We start from the raw sequence: 14,011 nt of genomic DNA, 5'->3' as shown, positions 1-14,011 counted from the left end.
GACACTTCATTCCCTTTACACGATGTAAGAACAGCAATAAAGAAAGCAAACAAGGGGATCCACACTGACACGACTAACATTAATTCTATGCAACACTCACGAACATTATCTGGCTCTTCAAGATCATGTATTTATGTCTGGTTCTTATAATCCAACTGTACATCCGAAATTAAAACCTTATAAGCCGGTGCACAAAACTGATCATAGAAGGAAACACGCCGAAAGGCACTTTTTATAGTGACAAAAGCCTGAGGGAAAGAATCGCCTTCAGTGGACCACTCTGTGATCATGCCATGGAACTATTTCTCAAGATGAGTCACCTCTGATCTAAGATGCATAAACTTTAAGTACCAGGACATTGCAGTTTGCCCCCGGTCACTATCGCATAAGCGACTTCACAGCCTTGGATACTAAAGATGAAGGTTTCTCGCGGTTTATAAAGAAGTATCTTGTATATGAAGCAAAATCCGGGAGACACGTGTAGAACCAGACAAGATCATATAGGATTTGAGGCTTACACGGCGGTAAGTCTGAAGATGGCTGTCTTCTGGGTCGCTGCGCCGTGTAGTCTGGTAGATATCCATCGACGTTTCAGAGGTCCACGTTGCCTCCATCATCAGGGCGATCTGAAACGTCTACGAAACTACACGGCGGAACAACCCAGAAGGCAGCCATCTTCAGACAGGATCAATCTTTAGATTTATAATGGTCGCCCTTAGGACATAGATTTTTAGGAATACATTTATGGATTGCACATGAATACCAGGAGAAGAACCCGAGATAATCCTCAGCAGTGAAAAAGGTCCATATATGGGAGGATTACCGACTGGTTGCCGCGGCAATTCTGCCCTATTGGGTCGCTCCCTCCTACACCCCCCTCCAAAGTGAATTCAGCGGTCAACAAACAACACAGAAGTGTTATGTAAAGTTACGACGTCACGCGACAAAGATTCTTCTTCAGCCAACGACTAAGATACAAAAATTATTATGCTTACGTGTATCAGCGTCAGTCTTGAAGTTCAACTTTCCTTGGCAATAGTTCAAGTAGATGAAACTTTTTTTGGCCCCACGTTTTTTCCAATTATTTGCAAACCAATTCCTAAAAAAATTATTATTTACATATCGCGTAGTTTTTATTGAAAGACATGCCAATGCATTCGGAAGCTTGGCCAACAATTATGTAAACTTAAGCGAAACATGTTTGTGCCCACAACTCATTCACGCCGATTTAGAGACCGGTATGGACCATGGAGTCAAAGTAGTGTGACCAGCACACGCAGTGAAAGGTTGTATGCTCCATTTATGCCAACCAAGTTGGCGTAAAGTCTAAAAAGCAAGTTAGCTTCTGGCTACAAGCGATAGGAATCGAAAATTGGGCAGTGACTGCAGTTTGTCGGACTGCCACTTCTACAGCCCAGTCCATGTCACTACTGTTAACTGACTTGTCGCTTTTTAAAATTACTTTGTTGATTGTAAATTCATGCTAATTTTCCTGTAACTACGTGGATGGTGATAAGTATCAGGTCTTATCAGACGACTAATATTTGTGAAACGTTTTATGCTCATTTTAAATTCCCCTCTACACCACTCATTCAGACATTGTACAGTTGTCGTACGTGCTCTATAAAGTATCAAAAGGATTCCTCATTTAAAATAACATCCAGCAAAATTCCGGTAAATCAGAAGTGAAAGACTGCAGAAGGTAAAAAGTATTGTTACCCTTGGAATTTGTTCTGCACAGAAACGTCTATCGTTAATCTGCAGTATTTTCATTGTGCTCCCATTTTCATACCGACGAGATTTTCCTGCAACTATGTGAACGGAAAACAGCGGAAGATTAATCCTTGTAAATAAATTGAATAAAAATTTACTTGGATATTATCCATCGTCTAGTAATAAAACGTAAAAAACGTAAAACGACGTTTCGGAGATGGGGCTCTATCTCCGTCTTCAGGTTCCTACACAGTTGGGCCCACTAGATAGAGCTAATCCCTATCTCCGAAACGTCGTTTTACGTTTTTTACGTTTTATTACTAGACGATGGATAATATCCAAGTAAATTTTTATTCAATTGACTCTTCACCATCGTCAAGAAGTTTTAGATTTGATATACTTGTAAATAAAGCATATCATTTTTACTATTATTTTCTGTTATCTCATCAACTCTCTTTAGTTTCCCCACAACATCTTCACGGTAACCAATCTGAGCACACCCTTGCGTTCTCTTCAATTTCTACCCGACAAAACACTCTTTTTTGGGGACACAACGGAGATATGCCCCATACATAGCACCTCCTATAAAGGAGAGAAAGCGTCCTAAATCAAACAGTTGTGCCTAGACTGAACCGAGACTTTAACGTTTACCACCACCGAATGGTTCTGACTCCCACATGTCCGTCAACTTTATACTTAACGGACGACACTCCACGCACCCACGGCAGATGGCAGAATCCGCGATTGCATCTCCCCACCCAGGTCGCTGCTTTATGACTGACTCCCCCTCTGAAGTAGAAAGAGGACAAACCTTGCATCTCCGAATATAGAAGCTCTTGAGACACAGATTCGGAGTTTTAAGTACGTATTAACGTTAATGTTTTAATGTTTTTAAGAAACGTTCCAATTTGTAAATCGATCATTCGATGCGGAACGTGAAATGAAATGATATTTTAAATAATTTATATTTTATCATCTTATTAAAAATTGTGATTTGACGGGAAATATTAAAACATTAACTTAATTCACAATATGACGCAAATGTACTACCTTACGTATTAACGGTTAACTTAACATGGCACAAACAGAGATACTGACTATAATTGTTTAATTTTAACCGTCTAATCACAATAAAATATTTTATTAAATATTAAAATATTATTACTACAATTAACATTTAATATTTAAAATATTTAAAATATATTAAAATGATGCTCTTTCTTAATATTTAATAAAATATTTTATTGTGATTAGACGGTTAAAATTAAACAATTATAATTCATCACAATATGACGCAACATTATCATCTCAGAGATACTGACACAATTCTACGTCAACGCACTGAAAATTTGGTTCACAGGAAGTCCGACGCCAATTCTCAACCTCACAGAAATACCTGAACAGCGACGGGGTCTCATTCTGGAACTCATAAATGTTTAACCCCCGTAACCATGGCAACAATTTACTTTTCGACCCCCGGTAAAAGGATCTATAACGCATAAAGGACCTCCTGAAGGGATGTGTAAATGGAAAGACATAACAAATTTCAGAGTACATGCATCTACAACAACCACATACGAAGACCCACAGCTAATATTCAAAGAGCGAAGGCAACGTAACCAAAAAGTGGGAAGGACGGACACCACGAAAGATAAGCAGACACGATTATGATTTCACTGATGCTGAGGAAACTCACCCACGAAAATTAAGGTCTGCAACAACCTGTCGCGAAAGAGAACGCTCTTGGAACTCGACGCATGTGGCCATCCCTGCTGATACCAAACGGAGACATAGCCTGGAGACACCTTCACGACGGCCATGTCAGTGGAAAGAGAGAAACAAGGGAGCGGGAAACTGAAACATGTGCAGACTGCACCAACAGTCAGAAAAATCTTAATACCTACAGGGACCCCAGAAAATAAATCGCGAAACCATCATTTCTGACAGCAACGCACCCCAACTGCCACGTGGAACCTGGTTGGCCATGGCAGACCCAGAAGTACAACTACTACCGTCTACTACCACGCCTGCTGCTTCGACTGGATATGAGAGTGATGCACTGCGATAAAGACAGGTTCCGCATCTGCTGGCTGGACAAACACCAGGAGAGTTTTCAAAGGGAAATCCACTACGGAAAATTTGCCGTGATTCAAACACTGCATGCATATTCACAGTTATAGCACGTGTCGCGTACATGAAATATATTTGTTAATAAATATATCATGGGTTTTGTATAAAAAATTTACATATCTGTCTGTCTGTCTGTCCACCTGGATGCCTGTCGGTCTGCATATCTGAGTGTCTCCCTGTATGTTCAGCCGTCTGTCTGTCTGTCTATCCATCCATCCATCCACTCATCTGTCTTACGACGGTATAAAGCAGTCAATAATTCTATCAAAATATGAATCAGTCTGTTTCTGTCTCTGCTATATCGTGCAGGAATATTTATGGCAGTTACAAATGTGAGTTACGAATAAGAAGATTATTATTTTTTGACTGTATGGAATCAAAACACCGAGTAGATGTAAACGATAGGGAAATTGTAGGATTTGAGGTTTTCACGACGGTGAGTCTGAAGATGGCTGTCTTCTGGGTTTCTTGCGCCGCGAAGTCTGGTAGAAGTTCCAGACTACACGGCGCAACAACCCAGAAGACAACAATCTTCGAGCAAAAGACAAACTGAAGGCGGAGCTCCTGCTCAAGCGCAAGCCATCGTCCCTTTGTAGGTAAAACCATTCCTGAGTACGAAACGCATAGCTGGAAATGGTAAACAGAGCCTTATAATTGTTTAATTTTAACCGTCTAATCACAATAAAATATTTTATTAAATATTAAAATATTATTACTACAATTAACATTTAATATTTAAAATATTTAAAATATATTAAAATGATGCTCTTTCTATCGAAATGTTCGATTTACAATTAGAGCATCATCTTTTTCACGACATGTTTCGGTTTTCAATGAACCATCTTCAGGTGTATAATCGATATAAATTTAAATGTAATATTCTAAATGCAATCCTTCGTCGGATGTCCATTAAATATCGGAAAGTTATCCTCTTCTAGATCAATTGTAGTTTGTTATCACATTCAATGTTGTTTCGTAAATGTATGTCGCGTAGAGCGTGATCTTGCGTGGGTGAAATGTTTGTAGTGGTTTTTTATAATCGGTCAGATATGAAGAGTGGAGGAGGTCCGTCTGGAAGTAATGTTATGTTGGAGCCTTATAACTAAAACGGGGGTTTCTTTGCACAAACGGAAATGTTCTCGTGGTGGAAGGAATTGACGTTTTCAAAGTAGGGGCCTATAGCTATTGGTGTACACGAAAGCACAGCTTTGAGAAAATTCTGGGCAGCTTAGGATTTTCCGACACCGCTCTGGAAGTCTTGTTAAATATTTCGGGCATTTGCCGTGACGTTTCCACAAGCATACAAGACCATCAACTGCGACGGGGCAGGGAGGATACGCTTAAATATCTGCATATTTATTACCACATATGACGTAACAATTTTTCAGAAGAGAAATTTTTCGCATGTGATAAAAAAACTTACGCGCGGCCTGAGGCATGGGCTTCGTGCGCTTGGACACTGGGACCGTGGGTTCGAATCCCACTCCAGGCACTGATGTTTGTCAGCGTCTTTCTGTGTCGTGCTGTCCTGTGTCCTTTCAAATGTCTTACATAGATAAAGTAATCTCCAAAAGAGGAGGCCAAGACCCACACTGGGTTGTAGAGCCACAGATGGTGATGATGTTCAAAAATATAAAGCGGATTTCTTCGGTTGACGGTGTAAAAATTTAGTACACACGTAACAACGCACTACCATTTAAGATTCTTAACGCAAGTCATGCTTATAGCACAAACCAGTAATCGAACGTTAAATAAAAATATCTAAATAGTAACGCCAATATCAGCTTTAATATAACATGCCTTGAACAAAAATTAACTCCATGCCATACATATATTAAAATAAGGAAGAACTCACAAGCTGCAAAACGCATATGCAAACAAGTTCAAAGTATACGAATAAAAATAAAGTGAAGTTCCTGTACATAAAAAGGTGTTAAACAGAAGACTACTACCATCACAGTTACTGAATGGAAACTAATGAAAAAGGTATATTGATTATTATTGAAGCTAACAATAATCACAATTAGAACACCAACTCTCAAGAATCAGGTCGTGTCCTGTTCCAATTCAGTATTAATTTTAAAATTGTGGATCAGTTTAGAAATTTGGCGGGACTCCTTGATGGGGTGATCAGCCCCTCGCAAGGTATCTGCCTGCACAAGACAGCACAACTCAGTAAAACTAGGACAAATATCTATGCCTCGAGTAGGATTCGAACACGCGGTCCCAGTATCCGAAAGGACGTCCTACACCGAACGGCAAACAAACCTACAGAATTTCAAGAAAGAGCAAAAACTTCACTAACAATTCTGCAAAAACATGAAACACAATCTGAGACACGAATAAGATGTTAGCTACAGAAGCAGAAATCGCTAAAAACCTAACCTAACAAAATTGCAACAGGACATACCATAGGCAATCTAATTAAGAAAGTAAATAATAAACATCTGAACTGAGAAGAAACTTGCATGTTTAAAAAGAGGGGCAAATATGAGAAACATCTAATCAAGAACATAAATAAAGTAAAGTCAACAATCACAACAAAGGAGACGAATATAACACACTAATACTTTTACCAGGAACTGAATATAACTAGAAAATAAAATAATTTGCCAGCAATAACACTTTTGAAGATTTCTGTCTTCTGGGTTGTTGCGCAGTGTAGACTGGTCGATGTTAACCAACGTTTTAGAGGTCATACTGCCTCCATCATCAGGGCGATGAGTATGAAGATTTCTGTCTTCTGGGTTGTTGCGCAGTGTAGTCTGGTCGATGTTATTCATCGCCCTGATGACGGAGACTGTATGACCTCAGAAACGTTGGTTAACATCGACCAGACTACACAGCGCAACAACCCAGAAGACAGAAATCTTCATACTCATCGCCCTGATGACGGAGGCAGTATGACCTCAGAAACGTTGGTTAACATCGACCAGACTACACAGCGCAACAACCCAGAAGACAGAAATCTTCATACTCTGATGACGGAGGCAGTATGACCTCAGAGACGTTGGTTAACATCGACCAGACTACACAGCGCAACAACCCAGAAGACAGAAATCTTCATACTCATCGCCCTGATGATGGAGGCAGTATGACCTCTGAAACGTTGGTAAACATCGACCAGACTACACAGCGCAACAACCCAGAAGACAGAAATCTTCATACTCACCGCTGTGAAAACCTCAAATCTTACAGCAGCAATTTTGAATTACTCTTGGTAGACCTAACTGACAAATCAAAACAGTGGCGCTAGTGTCGACCCCACCTCACAAAATCGTTCGTTTCCCATGCTGGAATTACCGATTGGATGAAACTGACACTAGGGTACTCCCCGATGGCATAACGCCAATATCAAATTTAATTTAAATCCCAAGAAACGTTCTCGAACTGAATCATGCGGAAAAACAGACTTGACTAACCCCATGTGCGTTCATTTCATGCAAATACCACGTAACCAATCAGCGCCTTGGTCATGGGAACCCCCACATCTACCATTTTCATACTCTGATACATTTATTCAGTGGTTACAACGTATTCACACCCAAACACTTCTGAATAAATATAATAATAGGAGATGTTGGCGAAACGTATATCATATATTATTAATAATACTGAACTTTTAAATGTCTCAAACAAAGAATACGTTAACTTAATTCAATTCAAATCATCCACAACTATAATTTAAATTAGAAAAATAAGTGAGCAACACAATAATCTCCTTAGGTTTTGCTGTCAAGAAATCAATGGAAATACGATGTTTAATATTCATTTTAAAAATAATCACTACCGATGTAATCGCCTACAACTCCTGTCACCCATTCGACGTACAATATATTGCTGTAAACTATCGAATCATAGAACGAAAACTTATTCTGTATCACGGACAGGAAATCAGAACGAGTTCAGAGTCACCACAGAAATTCTCAGTACCAATCAATAATAAACACATATTCCGAAACATCATACAACAACCAATGAAGACGGAAGGCAACTAATTAATACAGACAATGCAGAAAAACTGGGCTATAGGTAACGAAACCAGAGCGATTAGGAAATTCTTTAAACATGCAAACTTTGAAACTAGTTTAGGAACCAAATAAGACAACGAAACACAGCACAGTAAATGCATTAGCAACGGAATATATAAACAAAGAAGAAAGTGTCCATTAAAATGTGTTGAACAAACAGACATATAAAGTGAAGTTTTCACGGTGACCGAAGTTCATGAAAGACTCTCGGGTTACAAGCCGTGTCAGGTGAATGAACCATTTCTTCCGCCAAAGTTTCGAGAGCCAGCTCTGATCTCATCCTCAAGGGCAGCTGCGAAACAGAACTGGTCCTATGTATCTCGCGCGCCGATGGGAATTTTCGCTGGATGACAGGTATAGTTCGCGACTGTAATCTTGAGACTAGCGGGGGGTGAGGAAGTGGGGTGAAGGAGGAAATATAGCGTCAGCCTTTAACGCTTCGGGCTTCCTGCATTCCTTGCAAGTCTCAAGATTACAGTCGCGAACTGTAATAGCAATGTGTTGCTGGTGGCCCGTCTGTTGCTTTGTTTCGCGCTGACTAGTTCTGCCGTCCGACGTCAAATCCAGTTCCTGGTAGAAGAAATGTTCTTGATTAGATGTTTCTCGTATTTGTCCCTCCTTTTAAATAAGAAGACCTTCCAAAACCCGGTTTAAGGAGCGCCTACAATACATAACAGCAACAGACATGCATGATGCAATGCAAGCTCAACATGGTTTAAGTTCCGGACACTCATATGGCCAATTAGAGGTCACAGTGGATGTTCCATAAACTGCAACGCAAACAAAATTTTCGTATTCCAATACCCTAGATAATTATTTCTTAACGCACGGGCCGTGTACGTTGCGGTAAGCAGAGACAATACTTGCATCCCAATCATGGGGCATTGTCTTTTACGTACGCCATAAAAGCACCCCCACACACGGCTTCATACAAAAATGTAATAGTTAGTGTACTGGAACATATGTCTATAAAGTGTAAAGTTTTACGGCGATGCTCCGTTATAGTCTACAAAATTGTTCTCACAGAATTTTTCCGTTGTCTAATTGATAAAATAATACAATTACGACGTTTCGGACGCTGGATTCTCCTTCCATTATACCGGTGACATGCCTCAGACGCCAGGTTACCACAACCTGGGACCTAAACAGACAGGTTTATTCTCATAGTCCCCTTTCTTATCTGAAGAAGGAGGTAAAATCCAGCTTTCGAGACTATGTAACTTTATTTTAAAATTTAGAAGATGGACAGTGTCAAACATAATTTTAAGAATGTATTTATCCGTGTTAAAACAAACTAAGTCAAAGAATTTATTACACCTCAACTCCGTTATTCTATACTTTGTTTCCACCGATTTCTTATTGTGGATTCGACTTTTAACACCCCTTCCCTTTCTATTTGTACATATTTGTGAATATCCGTAATGCAGAAGAAGTCCAGTGCTGATGGGGCGTGACGCTGACCACTCACCCCATCTAGTGCCGAGGTTCAGAATGAGTAGGGGCTATACCACCTCTCCCCTCCAAGCGCCTAGATGGCGTATAGTGGGGCCGCTTTACTTTTTACTTTACAATGTAATTAAAGTTTAAAACTTGATATTTAATATGTCTTCAACACACTCTACTTCATAATCGTCATTGGCTCTACAGCCCTGTGTGAGCCCTGGCCGCCTTCAAAAGATTCTTCCATTCTTCCTCAGTTCGCCGTCAATGAGTCCATTTCATTTCGTAACAAGTTGCTTTTTACAGGGTGGGGTTGTCATCCGCACTCCCAACCCCCAAATTGGAGGACCAGACCTCCGTATTTACAGACCACAAACGTAGGGTGGTTAAACTCTACCCCCAAGCACTGGGTAGCTCGGGTACCTCTGGGGTGCCAGTCCCCGTACCGTGGGTCCCTGAGAGTTCGACACACAGTTGATGGTGAAATGTCGAATTACGTAATGCATATTTACTAGAAAACATGTTATGTAAATATTAACTCTTGACGGATCTTATTTAGTAATTTACTACTTAAGCATTAAAATTTTCATTGAAATTACTATCTGTACTTAAGCACAATATGTACATAGTCACTCAACTGTCTTGCCCGGGATAGCTCAGTCTTTGGATATAAGCTGTGAGACATGGGTTCAATCCCCGGCAGGAATTCTGTTTGCTACCGCGTCCACGTCGGCTGCGAGGTCCATGTAGCCTCCTATCCAATGGGTACTGGGTAAGGGAGAGGCTGTTTCCCTGGGGATAAAGCGGCCTCAGCGTAAAGCTGATAACTTATTTCCTATAGCTAAAGTCAAGAGTATCTAACGCTTCAACTTCACAGCCCCTCTGCGTCTTACGAGTAGCCCACTTCAAACTGATAAAGAAATGCTTACGCACAGTGTTAAGGGAAGGCCAGGTGAAAGTCGATTGTGGCTTCAGTGAAGACAACGAGCACGATATGGGACTTGGAAGAAGCATGGTGAAGACGATGGACCCCCGAAGAGAGTGACCTCGCGGTACTGACCACAGCTAGCCAGGGAATTCCTTCAGCTCCGGTGGAGAAAGGCATGAGTGGGAGGGGGCAAGCCCTCTGGAGTGGGAGACAAATTTCTGATTGGTTGATTCGCTGATCAACGTACAGAAAACGTATCTAGCAGACAACAGCAAGACATTGTTTATTCAGTCTTGGGATCTCGTGCCGTACGATTGGCTTCAATTTGACATAAGTCATCGATACTCTGTGCTGTGTGACCATGAAAGACTGGTTCAGTTTGTTCGGGGTAGTAACGGGCAAATACAGCGCCGTCAATAATGGAACGACGTCCGCGGCGCAGCAGGCGTCTTGGCGAAGTGCTCAAAGCAGTTTCCGCATCCAGAGGCAGCCGTCGGTCTTCGTCAACCAATTCTTCAAGGAAACGCGATCTTCGACGCACAGGAGAATCCGCCCGAGATGTAAGTGTCCTTTGGGACGCAAAGTTTTCATTTCTGGTAGAATGCGCTCCTGGTCACTCCCCGTGATTCTTAAATATATTTATATTTACTTTTTTCGTTCTGGTAATTAACACTGGAAATCACTTCAGCTGCTTGAACATTCTGAACGAATTTTCATCAAACATGTCTATGGAATTAAACATGGCAGATAAAATATTAATTTCGACTACATTGGACAGTTAGGGCTGTCGGTTTTCTACGACGGAACAACACAATCTGCGCTTGTCTTAATCGTACTAGAAAAATAGGTGTAGTTGTAATTATAAACCGCGGCTTTTGTGTGCTAAATACTTGTTATTAATTCTATACATTTCATATTATGAGCAGTTTTTTGATCGGTTAGAGAACGTGGACGTCTAAGTGTACGTCTTATAACCGTCGTCGGAAAGCGAAAACATCGCCACTGCTGATGGCGATTGATAAAACCCAACGCTAGTTGACCCGCGGGAAATAACCCGAGGATCCGACAACTGAACCAATGTCAATATGAAGGAGGAAAATTGTGTTACTGCCATATGAAGACTTTGAGAACAAATCAGCATAAAGAAAGTTAGCACAACGCCGGTACAACGCGGACCACACTCTTTAACACGGGTTCGAGGCCGGGTGCGATAGTTCATTTGAAATATTGATCTCTTATTGTCTCTTCATTCTGCGAAATATTTTATTCTTCGCTAATTACAAATGTCATTAATGTATATAAAACCGTCCATAATCCAGCATCATTACATAAGCTTTATCGACCACTGGATTCTCCCAAATTATGAAAAAAAATAAAAATAGCATTAAACGTAGATGATGACGTGCTAGAAAAGTTGGGGCCATTTCACACGCATCAGGAACATTCGGCGAACTTGCACGTCTTTTACAAAAACAAAATCCTGTAAGAAAGTGTGACAAGGCGCCTCGTTGGCTCCCGGCCTGCCTACAGACGACACCAAATCTCAACTTCGTTTCACCACGAGTGCTGAATCTGCTCCTTGCGAGGTTTGACGTCCTTCGTTCAATTAGTTCAGTCCCATGTACATTTTCTTTGGAGATCGCTGGAGACTGGGTTGCAGATGACTTAGGAGCGCTGTCGGAATCCCGATACGGACAAAACACAGCCACGCCGCTGTCTTGCTCGAGTGTGCACTGATGGCTGACCTCGTCCTCCCTTCTCAGACAGACAGAGTTCGATCACAGAACAACCTGACGTAAACTTCCATCGAATGTCAAGTTTTGGCGACAGAATCACGGCTTTATTTCAAGCAGAAGAGGTCGCTAACTGGCCCTCTGTCAATATCAGAGATTGCTGGGATTGTGTAGAAAGGGTGGAATGATAATGAACGGAAAAACCGACGGACTCTGAGAGAAACCTATTTCAGTGTCACTTTGTCCACCACAAATCCGACGTGGACTGATCTGGGCACGAACCTCGAGCTCCACGATGAGGAAACCGGCATGGAATGTTGCACGTTCCAGTGAATTATAATAGTAAAGTTTGTAAAAATACATCTCTTAGCACCCTGTTTTCAAACAACCTCAGGTTACGTTCCTCAGTTAATTTCAGAGACCAAGTTTCACACCCATAATTGTAGTTTTGTGTATTTTAATCTTTATTTTTCGTCAGCAGACGATAATACAAAAGGTTCTAAAGAGAATAGTAGCAAGCATTACCAAAAGTTAATCAGCTCTTAATTTCCTCATGAATAAAATTTAGATTTGTTACTGTCACTTGAAAACTTATGAAATTTGCCACATTTTCAAATAATTCATTAAGTATCATTACGTTACGATTTTGACCTGCATTCTGGTGACGAGACATGGACATTCACTTAGTTTTCTCTGTTTTCCTCTAGACAAAGCTCCTTACTGGCATCGATTAGAGATTCTGAGTCTTCTCACGTCTTGTGTTCATATACATTACGAAACCATACGATCCAGTAGCGAGAGAAGCACTGCACAGAATTCTCAATCAATTCGATGCAAACACAAAACTATAAATGCTAATTTGATTAAACCTGTAGTAAATTCCGTACATGCAAATCATTTGTCTCATACTGGGATACAGGGACCGACCCGATCTCCAAGTGCCTGAGCACTGCGGATCCCAACTTTTCGTTGACTCGATCTATAGACATTCGGTAGGACTCCTTCGACGAGTTGTCTCATACACTCCCTATAAAGGACGGTCTGAGGAAAATACATGCTTTATCTCCATTCTTTTCTTAGCTTCGCTTTGGGACTTACAGGACATTCCAGCCCATGATCTGGGGTTGAAGTATTAATTTACGAGACTAAAACATAAATAGCATGAACCAAAGCAGAGAAGTTCTATTGGATGTTACATAGGTCGTTCTTCCAGTCGTAAACTAAGTAAATTCATATGCGTCATTACCAAAATGCAGGGTAATAATTACAGTGTGCGCATGTAAGTCTTTCGAAAAATGGCAAAGTTTAAAAATTCGCTCAAAATCAAATTCATAATTAGATTCCGCTGCCACCTGCTACAATTCCCGTCTAAAATACGAACTTTCAGCCTAAACAGCGCTAAAAAGACAATTTTAACTGCTACATGGGCCATAGACTGAGGATAGAGAGAAGAATATTTGAATCCAATACAGAACATGAAAACGTATCTTTTACGCAAATGGATGCCTTCTCTGCACGAAATGCATAGCGGGAGCGTCTTATGGGATGGTCGTGTCTGTCTGTCTCTCCAGTCGATTCAACTCTAGAACCGCTGGACGGATTTGGACGAAATTCGATATGGAAGTTTTGTCATTCTGGTTCCTCAAAATCGTATTGCTGAACATCCTACGAACTGTGATGGCAAAATGACAGATGGGGAATTTCGTGAGGTAGACACTGAGATCCTGCTATCTGGTGGCCACAGTGGAAACTACCGAACAAGGCGCACTTAATATAATACATGAATATATATTACTATACATATAATAATACAAATGCATGAACGCATGAGGGTATTATGTGCATTCGGGACGAACATATTTTCCGAGCTTGTTAACGTCACTCGGGACACGGTCCAGTGGCGATCTCTTGCAAACTCGTTGCAATACAAAACCGAGTTTCAATGACGTTAAAGGCCAGTGGATTGAATAACGGGAGTGCAATCTGCAAAGCGAACAATAAAGCATGAAGTTCACAGCAATGCAGCAGCGGCTATG

General features: G+C 40.9%; 2 protein-coding genes across 4 annotated transcripts in view; one reads left to right on the top strand and one right to left on the bottom strand.

The window, feature by feature from the left end:
* Window positions 1-14,011, bottom strand: part of LOC110840611 (uncharacterized) — a 356,302-nt gene that overhangs the window by 113,856 nt on the left and 228,435 nt on the right. The window lies entirely within an intron of this gene.
* The window catches only part of LOC110837022 (scavenger receptor class B member 1), a 162,225-nt gene that overhangs the window by 83,919 nt on the left and 64,295 nt on the right, over window positions 1-14,011 (top strand). Inside the window, exon 1 of one of the 2 annotated variants that reach the window (XM_022078768.2) lies at window positions 10,519-10,802. The exons of the other annotated variant lie outside the window; for it this stretch is intronic. Coding sequence (XP_021934460.1) covers window positions 10,604-10,802 — 199 coding nt within the window. The 5' untranslated portion in view covers window positions 10,519-10,603. Of the gene's footprint in view, window positions 1-10,518; window positions 10,803-14,011 lie in introns of those variants that run through there. 2 annotated transcript variants of the gene reach the window in all.

Source organism: Zootermopsis nevadensis, unplaced genomic scaffold, assembly GCF_977971745.1.
Source record: "Zootermopsis nevadensis isolate Lab colony 2312 unplaced genomic scaffold, Znev_1.0 Znev_ptg000008l, whole genome shotgun sequence".
NCBI lineage: Eukaryota > Metazoa > Arthropoda > Insecta > Blattodea > Termopsidae > Zootermopsis > Zootermopsis nevadensis.
This window is presented reverse-complemented; position numbering and strand designations above follow the sequence as displayed.